Raw genomic sequence first — 14,764 nt, 5'->3', positions numbered from 1 at the left:
AGTCTGTGCCCTCGAAGAGCCCTTGTAAGTAGTCCTGGGTTTCCTGATAGTTGAGTGAATGGTATGTGAAACATTGGGGTTGGCTAGACTAGAATAGGCCAGGTGAGTTTGTATGCACTCACCAATCAGGACCGCTCACTCCAGGGCAGAGTTCCAAAGCTGAGCGGACCAACTCCTCTAGGGAGGAAGGAAACAGAGCACTTGAGCTCAAATCCTGGGAACCTCTGGCCAGTCATTTAATCTCTGGGCCTCAGTTTTATCATCTGTAAAATGAGAGGTTTACTAAATGACCTCTGAGGCCCTTTTAAATTAGAAATCTACCATCCCATGATCTTCCTGAAGGTAGAGAAAACAGGAAATAACCTTGGGTCTAGGTCTGAAATGAATGTAGGAGCACTGTTCCTCCATCTAAACCCATCCTCAGGAAACATGGCCCCCTCCCCTGGCGGGGGAGGGGTGGGGGGGACTCTATGAATGTCACCCCATGGGGTGGAGGTCACTTTCCAAAACTCTGCAGATGGCTCACAGTGCTAGCAAAAGGACAAGGGTGAATAAAGTTGAGCTGCATCAGGAGGGATTAGGGTCCAGCATCAGAAATGATTTTTCAGGTGGGGGGGAGAGATTAGGAAATCCCTTTCCTAGCAGATTTCCCCAATATATGGAAGGAAAGAAAGGGAGAATGCATTTATTAAGCACCTACTATATCCCTGACTCTGTGCTAAGTGCTTTACAAATATTGTCTCTTTTGATAATGGACAATAGCAATCCTAGTCAGTCTGGACTTTGTGAGGGATCTTTGTAACTGGAGGTAAAGAGCCAGATGGGGTTCTTTTCAGAACCTTTTCCCCTATTCCCTCAAATCATATTCTCTTCCAGTAATTGAGAACAGAGCCCCAGTCTGGGCCTCCCCTTGTGTCCTGAGGGAAGGTGGTCTCAGAGAATGGGGTCTAAGGGAATATCCTGGGATGCTTATTTGAATCAGGACCCTTAGACTTTGCTCTCCTCTCACTCATCATCTAGACATGTTGATTTTCTCTAGAGATATGAAGGAATACTGCTCCCCCCCACCCAGCACTAATCTATTTTCCCCTACTCCCTAAATCCTGACTCCAAAAGAAAGAGGTTCTGTCCAGGGAGTAGAGGAATCTGGAGACTTTCTGGGGAAATTGCTTTTCTTCTAAGCTCAGAAGCGGGTAGGGAGATGTGGGGAGGGTGAGAATTGGGGGGGGGGGGACGGAGACTGCACTGAAGCGGAAAAGTGTATTTTGTTGATTTGAAACTTGAGTGAAATGGGTAATGAAGACAGATCGATGGCAGCCCTTTTCCTGCTCCACTGCTTGCCTCCCCCAGTTCCTTGGGCCTCCCTCCCCTTCTCCCTACTCCCAAGGGTTCCCTGAACATCTCTCCAGCCAAATTCAATTGAGTTCCCAAATTTGGTGTTAAATTTCTGACTCTGGCCTAGGGAGGGGTGGTGAACATCTTTTGCCAGGGCTTGGAGGGAATGAGAGGCTTGGTGCTCAATCATTAAAGAGGTGGGGGTTTGGTACCCTTGGGAGGACCCACTATTTCCCAGCCTCAAATTTCCTGCAAAGATGTCTTGGATATTTTTCCTTCCAGCATTTCAGAAGTTTCACCCACTATCTCACTTCAGTCCTTCCCCCTTCAAGTTCAGGCCTGGTCCTGTGTTCCTCAGAGTAGAGAGAGTATAGTCATTCCTGGTACCTTGTATTTGGACACTCCCAATCATTTTCTGTCAGAGTTCAAGCCTAGGCTAGGATCTTTTCTCTCTCTCCATTCTTTTCCAGGGTCAAAGGAATCCTTATATTGCTTTTAAGGTTTGTAATACACTATTAACATGCATTATCTCATTTGATCCTCACAACAACCCTGTGAGATAGGTGTTGTTATTATCATCCCTGTTTTACAGAGGAGGAAACTGAGGCAGACAGAGGTTAAGTGACTTGCCCATGGTCACACAGCTAGTATGTGCCTGTGATAGTATTTTAACCCAGGTTTTAAAAAATGTCTTATTGATGGGTTTTTCACCTCACTGTCATTTCCCAAAGATTCTACCCCCTCAAGCACACACCCACACACATACTCCCTTAGAAATCACTTAATTTAATCTGTCTTCTTGATTTCAATTTGCAGCAAGACATCTACTATCCACCACATGATGTTCAGTTGAGGGTTTGGCTCCAGTGCATCAGTCTCATTCATCTGGGGGACCCCAGCCTGACATGAACCTGTCCTGTCACTATTCTATGATCCCTCTCCACTCAGTCTTTACCAGCCAAGACTCTCTCAGTGTAAATGATCTTTGGCTGGGAGAGAGAACTAGTTGGGGGGAGGGAGGAGTGGCAGGATAGTCGGTGGAGATTCTTTGGCTCTTAGCTCGGGGGCAGGGAGGAGAAGGTTTAGGGGAGGGGTGGCCTGTGACTCTTAGCCTTAGTAAGCACTTTGCTGGGCTGGCTCCTGGCCAGATGGTTACTCATTAACTTTGCTGAGCTCACTATCTGGCAGATGCCCATCCTGACACATCCCTAACCCAGGCCTCTGAAGCCGGGGGGGGGGGGGGGGGGGGGGGGGGGGAGCCTGGGGAAGCTGGAGTCCTGGAGTCCGATTCTCATGAGACAGAGGAAGTGAGAGGCCCCTTGAGAAAGGGGTTAAAGTCAGGGATGTAGGCAGCTATTCCTTGGCATGGCCAAAGGCGTCATGATGTTGGCTGTGCCATTTTAGTGAGCAGCACTCATCCCATGTAACTTCTTGGACCAAGACAGAGTGGGTTGGGCACAGGCCCAGAGACTCAGTTGTCTTGATAAACTGAATCACAGATTCACAGATGCAGGGGACTTTAAAGAGTCATCTTATCCACTCCTTTACCTCCAGACCAGACAGCCAGAGCGGGAGAGGGTTAGTCTCCCCTGGAAAACAGATCCCCATAGCGTCTCTCACTTATTCTTCCTAGTGACTCATATTTTTATAACCAGAAAGTTCTTCCTTTTGTCTGACCTCAGATTCTCATGTTGTGGGCCAGATCTGTGTGTTCCACTCTTACCGCCATCTCCCCAGAAGGAAGCATGGGGTAAATGGAAAGAATCCTGGAATTAGAGTCACAAAACTAGATTCAAAATCCCAACTGCTACTTACTAGCTCTGTGACTTTGGGCAAGATAGTTCTCTCTCTGAGCATCAATCTTAGTGGTAGTGTGGTTCAGTGAATTGAGCAAGTGATTAGGAATCAGAGGCCCTGGGTTCAGATTTCACCCCTGTCACTTAAACTCTCTGGTTCTCAGTTTCCTCATCTGAAAAATGACGGGGTTGGACTAGATGGCCTTGGAGTTCCCTTTGAGCTGTGACTTTGGGACTCAACTCTAAATTGGACCTCTGGAAATGGAGAGCAACCTTTAGTACTTAATAAATGCTTGTTGGCTGACTGATTGAATCCTGAGGGCTAGGTAACCAGGCTCTTTAGTTCTGAGTGTTCCCAGTCAAGCAGTGACCCATAGGGGTCAATAGTAGGCTATAGTGAAGGCTAAAAGTGAAAGAGACAGAGAGAAAAAAAGAAGGAAGAAACAGTGTCTATGATGGACTTAGAGGGAAGGGATGACAGTGTAAGAGAAGAAAAAAATTCAGATAAAGGAAGTGAATGAAAAATTATCGTGGCCTACTCAGAGAGGTTATACACAGGCTCACAGAGTCAGGAGGGGCCTCAGGCAGCCATCTAGTCTAGCTTTCACATTTTCCAGATGCAGAATCTAAGGCTCTGAAAGGTAAGATGGCTTGCTCAAGGTTGCCTATGTAGTTACTGGCATGGCCAGGATTCAAACTCAAGTCCTATGACTCCAAATCCAGCACTCTTCCAGCTATCCTGGGCTACCAATTTCCTAGCTGTAAGTTGGTCTCTCTCTCTCCCACCTCCATCCCTGACAAAGGTTGCCTCTCACTTCTCTAGATTTTTCAGAGATTGAAAAGGGTATTATTAAGTACTTACTGTGTATAAGACATTGACAGCTTATGAGGTTTCATTTCTTCAAGTATCCCAGGGTCATAGAAGGCAAAGCTTGGGAGGTTAGGGATGCTAAAGAATTCTGAGCTTTCTTCCTTCCTTCCTTCCTTCCTTCCTTCCTTCCTTCCTTCCTTCCTTCCTTCCTTCCTTCCTTCCTTCCTTCCTTCCTCCCTTCCTCCCTCCCTCCCTCCCTCTCTTCTTTCCTCCCTCCCTCCTTCTCTCTTTCCTTCCTTCCTACTGATTGCTTCCAGAAATTTTAATTAATATCTTTTGTTTTTAATTAGCTTCATTTCCTAATAAAAGATAAAGGGGAAAAAAGCCATTTGGCAAAACAACCAATGTGTTACTCAAATCTGACAGTGTATGCAGTGATCCACATCCATAGCCCCCCACCTCTCCAAAGAAGAGAGGGAGATGTACTCCTATCTTTTCTACAGACCAGGCTTGGTCTTTATAATTATAAAGCATTCAGTTTCCATTTTTGCTGTTCTTTTCATTTACATTGTTGTTGTCATTGTGCTTATTATTTTCCTGATTCTGCTTATTTTACTCTGTGTCCGTTTATTTGGTTTCCTATGCTTTCTTATATTCTTCGTAATCATTGTTTCTTACAGTACAGTAATATTCATAATCAGTCTTGTATCACAATTTGTTTAGCTATTCTCTCATCATTCAGCATCTAATTTATTTCCAGTTCTTTGCTACTATAAAAAAAGTGTCTCTATAAGTGTTTTTGTATATGTCGGACTTTACTTTCTATCTTTGACCCTCTTGGGGCATATGCCCAGGGTATGAGTCAAAGGGTATGGACATAGTAGTCCATACTCTTAGTTTTTTTTTTAGCCACAATTCCAAATATCTTTCCAGAACTTAAACCAGTTCTACTTTCATCAATAGTATATTAACATGCCTGTCTTCAAGGGTCAAAGATTATAAAATATGAGAAGAGTCGATGTTGTAGGGGTCCACAGCCCTACAACAACTCTTTCCATATTTTATAATCTTTGACTCTTGAAAGTCTTTTTACAATCCTAGACTGGTGAATTTAGAGCTGGAAGAGAGCACTGTGACCATTTTGGTGCAACCTCTTCATTTTCCAACTGAGGCACCGAGAGGGGAAGAGGTTTGTCTAGGGTCACATGGGAAGTTAGTGGTGTTACTGGGGTTTTGAACTTAAGTCCATTGACTACAACCCAGGATTTCTTTTTCAGCCCTCTTTCCTGATTTATTAATTATGGTACTCAGAAAACAATGGAAACTTTCTTTGCTGATTGAAAATCTTTTAGGTCAGGTCCCAACACTCTGAGTAGAAATAAATATTCTCTCTCTCTCCCTCCCTCCCTCTCTCCCCTTCTCCTTCTCCCTTTTCCTCTCCTTCCCTCTTCCTCTCTCTCCCTCCCTCTTTCCCTCTGTCTCTAACTCTTTCCTTCCCCCTCCTCCCTTTCTCCTCCCTCTTTCTCTCTCTTTCCCTCTCTCCTTCCCTCCCTTCCTCCCTCTCTGCCTCCCAACATTGGTAAGCAAGAACAAAAACAAATATTCAGATAAACAAAGAAAATGATCCATACATAAAACCCAAAACTCAAAATTATTTACAATTTGTTCAAATCAATGTGTATATTAACTTGAGCAAAATCAGAACAAAAATGTCCTGTTTGCTTCCCAGTCTCCTGATTCTTTATTCTTTTGTGTGGATTTGTGGTTTTGTTTTCCCAATTTTGTTGCTGATCAGGAATTCTCATCTGGAGGGGAGAGGGGTAGAGGGAGGGAAGGCTTTAGAAGAGAGATATATAAGGAGCCAAGGACATAGCCTGGAAGTTGTTTGGCTTGCTCTGTTTGTTTGTTTATTTTTAAACAGATCCCTGAAAGTCTCCCCCCTCCCACCCCACCTTTTTTCCATTTGCCCCTTTTTCCCAAAAGTAGAGCTCAGGGAAGAAAAACAGTCCTTATTAATGAGGATTTTGTAGTTGGCTTCCCTTTAATCCAGGTTTTATTGTAATTGGGGAGATGAGAATATATGCATAAAAACAGTGAAGACAGCCAAATACTGCAGGAATTTAGAGAAGGGTAAGACTGGCCAGGCTGGGGCTGTCTGTCACAGAGGAGGAAGAATTGCATCTGGGTCTCAAAGGCAGTCAGGGTAGAATTCAAACTGGTTGATAAGAGAGAGTAGCATAGACATACAGGCCAGGAAAGCCTAGCATACCATGGAGTAGAAAGAACACTGAATTTTGACTTAGAAAACCTAGGTTCAAATCCCAGCACTGCTGCTTCCTGGGTAAAGCATTGTCCCTCTCTGGGCCTCAGTTTCCTCCTGTTTCAAATAAAATTTAGATAATCTCTAACCTTCCTTTGAGCCCTCAGACCTATGAATCTGTGCCCCAAATTGGGCTTGCTGACCTGAGGGTCAGGGTCTCCAAACTTTCCACAGTCCCTTCCAGGGCTCAGGTATGGAACCTGAAAGCTAAATGAAAGTGCTAGGGTCTGGCTCTCTAATATTGCCCCTGGGGGAAGTGGTAGAGTAGTGAGTTGCTCTGTATTCCTACCTAGGAGGCCCATCTATCCACCCAATTTCCTGCTTCTTTTCTCCAAAGTCTTGCATCCTAGGTACTTGCAAACTCAGCTGTCTTTGGGGGGGGTCCAGGAGTCCACATAGTATGAGTACTTGTCTGTGTTTGTACATGCGTATGTCAATATGGATTTGGAATCAGAAGAGCTGTGTTAGAATTTCAGCTTTTGTTATTTACTACTCATGTGACACTGGACAAGTTACTTCTCTGGGACTCAGTTTCCTCCCTTGTAAAGGGGGGACAATAATACTTTACTGGGCAACTAGGTAGTGCAGTAGAAAGATTGCTAGGGCTGGAGTCAGAAAGTCTCCTCTTCTTGAGTTCAAATCCGGCCTCACACACTTGCTAGCTATGTGACCCTGGGCAAGTCGCTTTACCCTGTTTGCCTCAGTTTCTTCATCTGTCAAATGAGCTGGAGAAGGAAATGGCAAACCACTCCAGTATCTCTGCCAAGAAAACCTCAAATGGGGTCATGAAGAGTTGAACATGACTGAACAACAAATACTTTTACTGCCTTCCTTACAGGGTTGTTGAGATAAAAGTGATTTGTAAACTGTAAAATGTAATATAAATGAGAGTGGTTATTCTTCTTAAGCAGGCTGGGGTCATACATTTAAACCCCACTGTGGGCCTGTAAGTTCCATAGCCACTGATTTTTATCACTGACTCTGATTAGCTAGGGCTATAATATATAATGACAATATTATATATTATTAATAATAAAATATAACTTGTGTTTTAGCTTTTAAAATGCTTCCCTCCTAGCAATCCTGTGAGGTAGAACTTGCAAATATTACTATATTCTTATCATAATATTTTTCCAGTTGAGGAAACTGAGGCTTAGCGAGGTTAAGAAATTTGCCCAGAATCATATCGTTACTAAATGCCAGAGCTAGGATTTGAACCCAGGTATTTCTGCTGCATCTGAGGGAGTAAGGCTATGTGAGAGTGAGGGTGGCTCCATTCAGCCCATCTCTTCCAGGAGAAAACCAAAGTAGCCCCTAGGTCCTGCTGGCCATGCTGTAGTCATTCTCTTTATACATCAAGAACTCCTGGTCACCCGTGGGCACCTAATCATTGACATCCATCAGTATCTTCTCCAACAAGCTCAGTATGAGTCAACAGCATGACACAACAGCCTAAAAAGCTATTGCTGACCTCAGCTGCATTAAGAGAGGCACAGCGTCTAATATTAGGGAGGTGATAGTCCCTTTGGTCAGACAACTTTTGGAGTATTGGGTTCTCTGTGCCACATTTTAGCAAGCACATTGAAAAGGTAGGGGAGGAGGGTGACTGGAATGTCAGGGGGATTGGAGACAAGGTCCAGATGAGGCTCAGTGGAAGGAATAGGCGATGTTTAACGTGGAGAAGAGAAGACAGAGGTGAGAAGGAAGGGGCCATGATTATTGTCTTCAAGCATTAGGAAAAAGGGACTGGACTTCTCCTACTTGATTCCAGGGATCAATGAGTAGACTAGAGAGAGGAAGATTCCAGCTTGATGTAAGGAAAGATTTCCTTCCTAACTTGGCCGCTTCCTACCTTTCCAGGCTTTTCACATCTTACTCCCCTCCACAAACTCAACAATCCAGTGAGTAGGCTGTTCCTTGCCCACTTTATTCCATTTCTGATCCCCAGGCCTTTGCAATGGCTGCTTCCCATATCTGGAATGCCCACTTTCCACAAAAGGAAAGCGCTTTCCTGCTCCGCCTCCCTCTTCCTGGTCTCTTCCCTCTTAGATTACCTCCCATTTTCTCCACATAGCTCTTACCTGTGTAGAATTGTGTGCACATTGTCTCCCTCATTAGAATGATACCTCCTTGAGGCCAGGAACTGTTTTGATTCTGATTCCAGGACTAGCACTCCATCTACTGTGCCACCTAGCTGCCCTCTAGGAGCTTACAATCTAACAGAGAAGAAACAGAAAACAAATATATACAAAGCAAGCCACGTACAGGATAATTAGAAAATAGTGAACAGAGGGAAGGCACAGGAGTTAGGAGGGGTTCAAGAAGGCTTCCTGTAGAAGGTGGAATTTTATTGGGAACTTAAAGGAAGCCAGGGAGGTCAGTAATCAAAACAGAGGAGGGACAATGTTTTAGACATGGAGGACAGCCAGAGAGAATGCCGAGAGCTAAGAGATGGAGTGTCTTGTTTGTGGTACAACCAGAAGACCAGTGTTATTGGATAGAAGAGTATGTGTTGGGGAGTAAGGTACCATTGGAATGTAAGCTTCTGGAGGGCAGGGATTATCTTTTGCCTTTCTTTGTATTGCCAATGCGTAGCACTATGCCTGGCACATACATAGTAGTTTTGTAGACTAAATAAATAAATAAGTAATAAATGCTTGTAGACCTACTGACCATTTTTCAGGAACATTGTCAAGAAGATTCTTGTTCAGGTATAAGTTGGCCAAGTTGGATTCTGAGGCTCTGCCATTTCTGGGGTTCTGTGTTTTGGGGTATGGCATGCCTTCCCTTGGGCATAGGAATGAGAAAGGCCCGGAGAGGCCTGGAGAATGCTCAGTGGAGACAGTGTTTGACTGGGATGGTGTCTGCCCCTCTGCCCCCAGGTGCCGGTGTCTGTGGCCATGATGTCACCTCAGATGATCACCCCCCAGCAGATGCAGCAGATCCTGTCACCTCCTCAGCTCCAGGCCTTGCTGCAGCAGCAACAGGCCATCATGCTTCAACAGGTGAGACCCCACCTATTCCCAACCTCTTTGCCCCCTCCTCTCATCTCTCACTACCAGTGTCCTTGATGTTACACAAGTTCAGGCCTGTTACTGAGTGGGTAGAGTAAGGTGTGGGACCAAGAGGCCCACCTTCTTCACCTTCTTCCTGGTGGTCTCCCCTTTCCCCCCTCAGGCCTGGTCTCCTGCCTCTGGTCCTTGTTTATTACCAATGCTGAGGGGAGCCCCCAGCTCCAGTGGAGGGGTGGGGCCTGGGAGGGTAACAGAAACCTGTTTGACAGTCAGGGAAACTGCTCGGGCTAGACAGGCCTGCATTCTTCTAGAACAGCTGGGTACAGGTCAAAGATCATTTTTTCTTTTTCTTTGTTGAGGGTTATATTCACGCTGTACTCCCTAGTCCCCTGGGGGTTCCTGAGGTACCAGTCCTACCCCTATCTCCACAGCTCTGGGCCTGAGAAAAAAAAATTGGACTTTCTGACCTGTACAGGAGATCTCTCTTCCACTCCTGCAGGGAGGGGAGGGCTGGGACAAAGGATTTAGGAACCCCAGCCTCAGTGGTATCTAGGGGGCTTCATCTCTCCTCTAGAAGGCTCAGAGGCTGAGGGAAGGACTATGCCCTCCCTTTATGAAGCATCCCCTTTCCTGGTGACTGACACTAGACACCAAGTCTGCCCTCTCACCAACCTCTTCTCTTCTTGCTCTGCCACATTCCCCAAAAATAGTTCTCAGCGGGCAGGGGTCATAGGGTCGGAGCTGAGATCTCGCGACTGATCGAAGGGCCCTCCCAAGCCATTTTAGTCTAACCCCTTCATTTGACAGATGAGGAATCTGGGCCCAGCTGACTTGCCATAGGTCATTCAGGTAGTAAGGATGAGAGGCAAGGTCCTCTGAATCCTGGCTCAGTGCTTTTTCCGTGCAAAAGGTTGGGCTCCTGGATCCATTTTACCAAGTGAGTTGGATTCAGTTTCCACCCTAGCTTTAGGGCCTTGAGGAGTCCACAGTTGGGGGGGTGGGGTAGAAGAAGAAAGAAAGCAACCCAGACTTGGGTTTGTTTGCTTGTTTGTTTGTTTTTTCCTTCTATGACCTATTCCTCCCCTTCCCTTATGCCCCAGTTACAGGAATATTACAAGAAACAACAAGAACAGCTTCATTTACAGCTCCTCACCCAGCAGCAAGCTGGGAAACAGCAACCCAAAGAGGTAGGAGGCTTGGGGGAGGGGCAGGCGGCCTGGGCCCTGTCCCCCTTCTTTCCCTCCACTCCCCCCTCACTCACTTCACCTCCAGCCCTTCCTAGGAAGTAGAGAAGCCTGTGGGACTGGCGTAGTTGAAGAAGAAGCAAGCATGTATTAAGCTCCAGTGTGCCAGGCACAATTATTATCTCATTTTGTCCTCATAACAACTGTGGAAAGTAGTGCTGTTATTATCTTTATTTTACAATTGAGGCGACTAAAGCGGAGGTTAAGTGACTTGTCCAGGATCACAGAGAAAAAAAATAATAATGATAAATAGCTAAATTTATGTAGCGCCTACTGTGTGCCAGGCACTGTGCTAAGTGCTTTATAATCATTATCTCATGTGATGCTCACAACAACCCTGGCGGGAAGGTACTATTGTTATTCCCATTTTGCAGTTGAGGAAACAGAGGCAAACAGGGATTAAGTGATTTGCCCAGGATCATATAGCTAAGAAGTGTCTGAGGCCAGATTTTAATAATAATCATAATAATAAATAATGATGACAATAATGAAGAAAGCTAACATTTTTATGGTGCCTACTATGTGCCAGGTACTGTGCTAAGTGCTTTACAGCTATTATCTCATCTGATCCTCACAACAGCCCAGGGAGATGAGTGCTGTTATTATCCCCATTTTGCAGTTGAGTAAACTGAGGCAGATAGAGGTTAAGTGACTTGTCCAAGGTCTCATACCTAGTAAATATCTGAGGCTATATTTGAACTCAGGTCTTCCTGACACCAGGTTCTTTCTACTGTGCTACCTAGGTGTCTAGTTGGTGACCAGTTTTCCCCCATGCTGCTCCATCCCTCTTTCTTTCTTCTTATCCTATATGCCATCTTATCCCTAGGCCACCACCTGGTTAGTTGGGTTCCCTTTTACCATATGGGACAATTGTGTGGGAATCTAGTTGTGAATGTGTAGCTCGAGCCATATTTGCATGCCTGTATATGTATAATTTCCTGGAGGGGTGTGTGTGTATGTGCATGCGCCTCACTTTGTACCTTCTTATGCCTTAAGTCTCTCTGTTGTTTTTTTTTAAATAGATTTTTATGGATATCCTTTTAAAAAATCACCCCTATTTCTCATTGTATGCCTCCCAAGAGCCATTCCTTAAAACAAATAGGTTTTTTTTAAAGATGAAGGAGAGAAAAGAAAAATTAGCAAGACAGTTCAATATATACCAAAAAATCTGGCATTGTAAGCAATGGTCCATACTCATGGACTGCTCCTCTTTACCCACTTCCCCACCCCCCACCTCTGCAAAAGATTGGGATGGAAGAGATTCTCAAATCTCTTGTTTGGGGCCAAACATGTTTTTTATACTTTTGCAACATTCCTTCCATTCTCTTAAAGGCTCTCCTGTGGATCTCAATACTGTGGCTTTCTATTCGTCAGCTTCCCAACTGCCAAGTTCCCTCCTTCCTTCTCTTTCTGTTTGCCTCATCTCTCTTCCTCTCAAAGCCTTCCAAACAGCCTGCCCACCCTATCCAAGCCACACTTTTCTTCTTGCCCCTCCTGACAGCTCCTGCTCTGTGTCTAGAACAATCTCCTTCCTCCCATGTTGGGAAAAATATGACAGTTCCAAGCAGGCCTCCTCCACGGAGTCTTCCATGATTGGAACTAAAAACCCTCTAACATACCAGGACAATTGGTGGCTTCTTTTGCTACTTCAACTCACTCTTACATTGCTATATTATCTCTAGTGTTTCCTCTTGGTTAATCTTGTCAGCCATATAGAACACTGGTCTTAGAATCAGGAATGCCTGGATTCAAATCCTGACTCAGATATTTACTAGCTGTGTGACCCAGGACAAGTCACTTAACATCTTTGTGCCTACATTTTATCTATAAAACAAGGGAGCTGCATTTGATGGCTAGTAAGGGTTCTCCCATCTCTGAACAAATGATTTATTAAATGCTTACTATGTGTAAAAACACAGTGCTAAGCGCTAGGGTACAAATAGAAAAGTAAGACAATCCCTGCTTTCAGGAAGCTTATACTCCAATGGGGACATTATAAATCTGCAATCCTATGTTTTTTTCCCCAATAAGTAGCAAGCTGCAAACAGACATCATTGCAAGCTCCTAGGGCAGGCATGACCCTGGAGGGCTCCATAAATAACTTGCTGACTGACTGACTTGTCTCTGCCTGTGCATGTGGCTGAATGGCCCTGTCTGAATCTGTGTGTGCTGGGAGGTTGGGGGGGGGGGGGTGGAAGGCAGAGCGGTGTGTGGGTGTGACTAGGTGTGTGTACTGAGTAGGGGGAAGAAAGGAAGGGAAAAGTTGGTGGGACAGAAATGATAAGCTTCACTTCTGGCCCCAGCATGTTATCTGTCACAAGAAGTTATTGTGGTCAGTGGTTCCAGGCAAAGACGTACCTATGTATATGTGATTGTGTGTTTAAGGGTGTAGGGGTGTGTGTGTAGTGGTATATTGAAATGATTGAGCATGTTATTATGGGGTTTATCTTGCCTGCTTGTGACCTTCTGTCCTCCTTGGGGAGCCCCTACCTTCTGGAGAGAAGTTTTTCTGGTTGTACGTAAGAGATAAAAGGGACATTGACATATAGCAGTGAATCCAGAGAAGGGTGACCAGGCCAGTGAGTGGTCCGGAAACCACATTGTATTGGGAATAGCTTAAAGAATTGGATGTGTTTAGTCTGGAGGACTTAAAAAGAGGGTAAGGAGTGGGACATGTTTGCCATCTTTAAGTATTGAAAGGCCTGTCATATGAAAGAGAGAATAAACTTATTCTTCAAAGCTCTAAGAGATAAGATTAATACCAAAGGCTGGAAGTCACAAGAAGAAAGATTTGGTCTCAATATAAGGAAGAACTTTTCTAAATAATTAGAGTTGTTTAAATATGGAATGTGCTGCCTTAAGAAGTAGTAAGCTTCTAGTCTGGATCACTGTTCAAGCAGAGATTATAAGACCATATATATCAGGGATGCTCTAGAAGAGATTGCTGAGTTGCATGAGATGTGTTATCGAGATGATCTTCTCATTCTAAGTTTGATGATTCAGTAAGAGGAAAAAAAGTAGTGGAAAAAGGAATGGATTTTGAGAACACAGAGAACCTTACTACCTTCCTTACTAACTTTGGCCTTAACATCTCTGGGCCTTTTTCCTTATCCGGGAAACACAGGAATTGGAATAGATGATGGCTAAGGTCTATTCCTTCTCTTGATCTTAAGAAGAGAAAAGGGGGAGGGGGAGAGAAAGGAGAAGAAAGATCAGAAAAAAAATTAAAAAAAACAGTAGTGGAAAGGAAGGAAGGGAGGAGAGAACAGGAGAGAATAGAGAGAAGACAGCAATAGAGAAGAAAACAAGAGAATGCTAGAGGGAGGGCCAGAAAAGAGTAGAGCTGTCCCCCTTCTTAGCATTGCCCCTTGTACCAGTGGCTTTTTCAAAAGCTGGGGCTATTAGAGGAAAGAGAAGAGGGTGGTGTGAAACCTCAAGTCAGCTGACTTGTGTTCTAGGCCAGAATGGCACCCAGAGGTCTCTGATGAACCAGGGGTAGGAGAGAGCAAGCTTTCCCTCCACCCATCCCTACTGCAGTGAATAGAAAGGGGGATGGCCCCTAGGAGGAAAGGCAAGAGATGGGAGAGAGTGACTAGGTATAGGGGGTGTGTGTGTGTGTGTGTGTGTGTGTGTGTGTGTGTGTGTGTTTGTGTGTGTGTATGGTACTACATCATATTCAAGGAAGGCCTTCAGTCTTTGGGGAAGGAAAGTAGGGAAGAGACAAGACTCTTTAAAGGCTGGTTGGAGCAAGAGGGAGTGGGGCTGGGGGGTGGTGGAGGGCAGGGAGCGCCAGCTCCAATGAAGAAAGGCCTGATGAGATATTTCTTCCTTTCACTGTTACTTCCCTGGGACCAGGCACTTGGGAACAAGCAGCTGGCCTTCCAGCAACAGCTCCTCCAGATGCAGCAGCTGCAACAGCAGCACCTGCTGAACCTGCAGAGACAGGGTCTGGTCAGTCTGCAGCCCAGCCAGGCAACAGGACCCCTCCAAACTCTCCCACAAGGTGAGTAAGTCTTGTAGTTCTCACATACTTCCTGTACTCTCCCAGGCCCAGACTGAGCTCCAGAGCCTCTGCTCTGAGTCCCTGAAACCCTCCCACTCCTAGGGTCTAGACTGAGCCTCCCATGCTTTCACACCCTGGACCCCTGAGGAGACCCCACATTTCTAAGGCCCCACACGGAAGGTTCAGAATCCTTCAGGGTTCCTGGGAAGATCGTCACAATCTTCATTTCCAGAAGGTTAAG

The 14,764-nt window shown here is 45.2% G+C and overlaps 1 protein-coding gene across 1 annotated transcript in view; it reads left to right on the top strand.

Moving 5' to 3' along the window:
• Positions 1 to 14,764, top strand: part of FOXP4 (forkhead box P4) — a 101,211-nt gene that overhangs the window by 54,763 nt on the left and 31,684 nt on the right. The window contains 3 exon segments of the mRNA XM_020999518.2: positions 9,145 to 9,267; positions 10,377 to 10,463; positions 14,376 to 14,523. Of these exon segments, the coding sequence (XP_020855177.1) occupies positions 9,145 to 9,267; positions 10,377 to 10,463; positions 14,376 to 14,523 (358 nt within the window).

The sequence above is a fragment of the Phascolarctos cinereus genome, unplaced genomic scaffold (genome assembly GCF_003287225.1).
Source record: "Phascolarctos cinereus isolate Bilbo 61053 unplaced genomic scaffold, phaCin_HiC Scaffold_5;HRSCAF=322, whole genome shotgun sequence".
Lineage (NCBI taxonomy): Eukaryota > Metazoa > Chordata > Mammalia > Diprotodontia > Phascolarctidae > Phascolarctos > Phascolarctos cinereus.
Note: the sequence above shows the minus strand (reverse complement) of the source record. Positions and strands in the feature narration are given on the sequence as shown.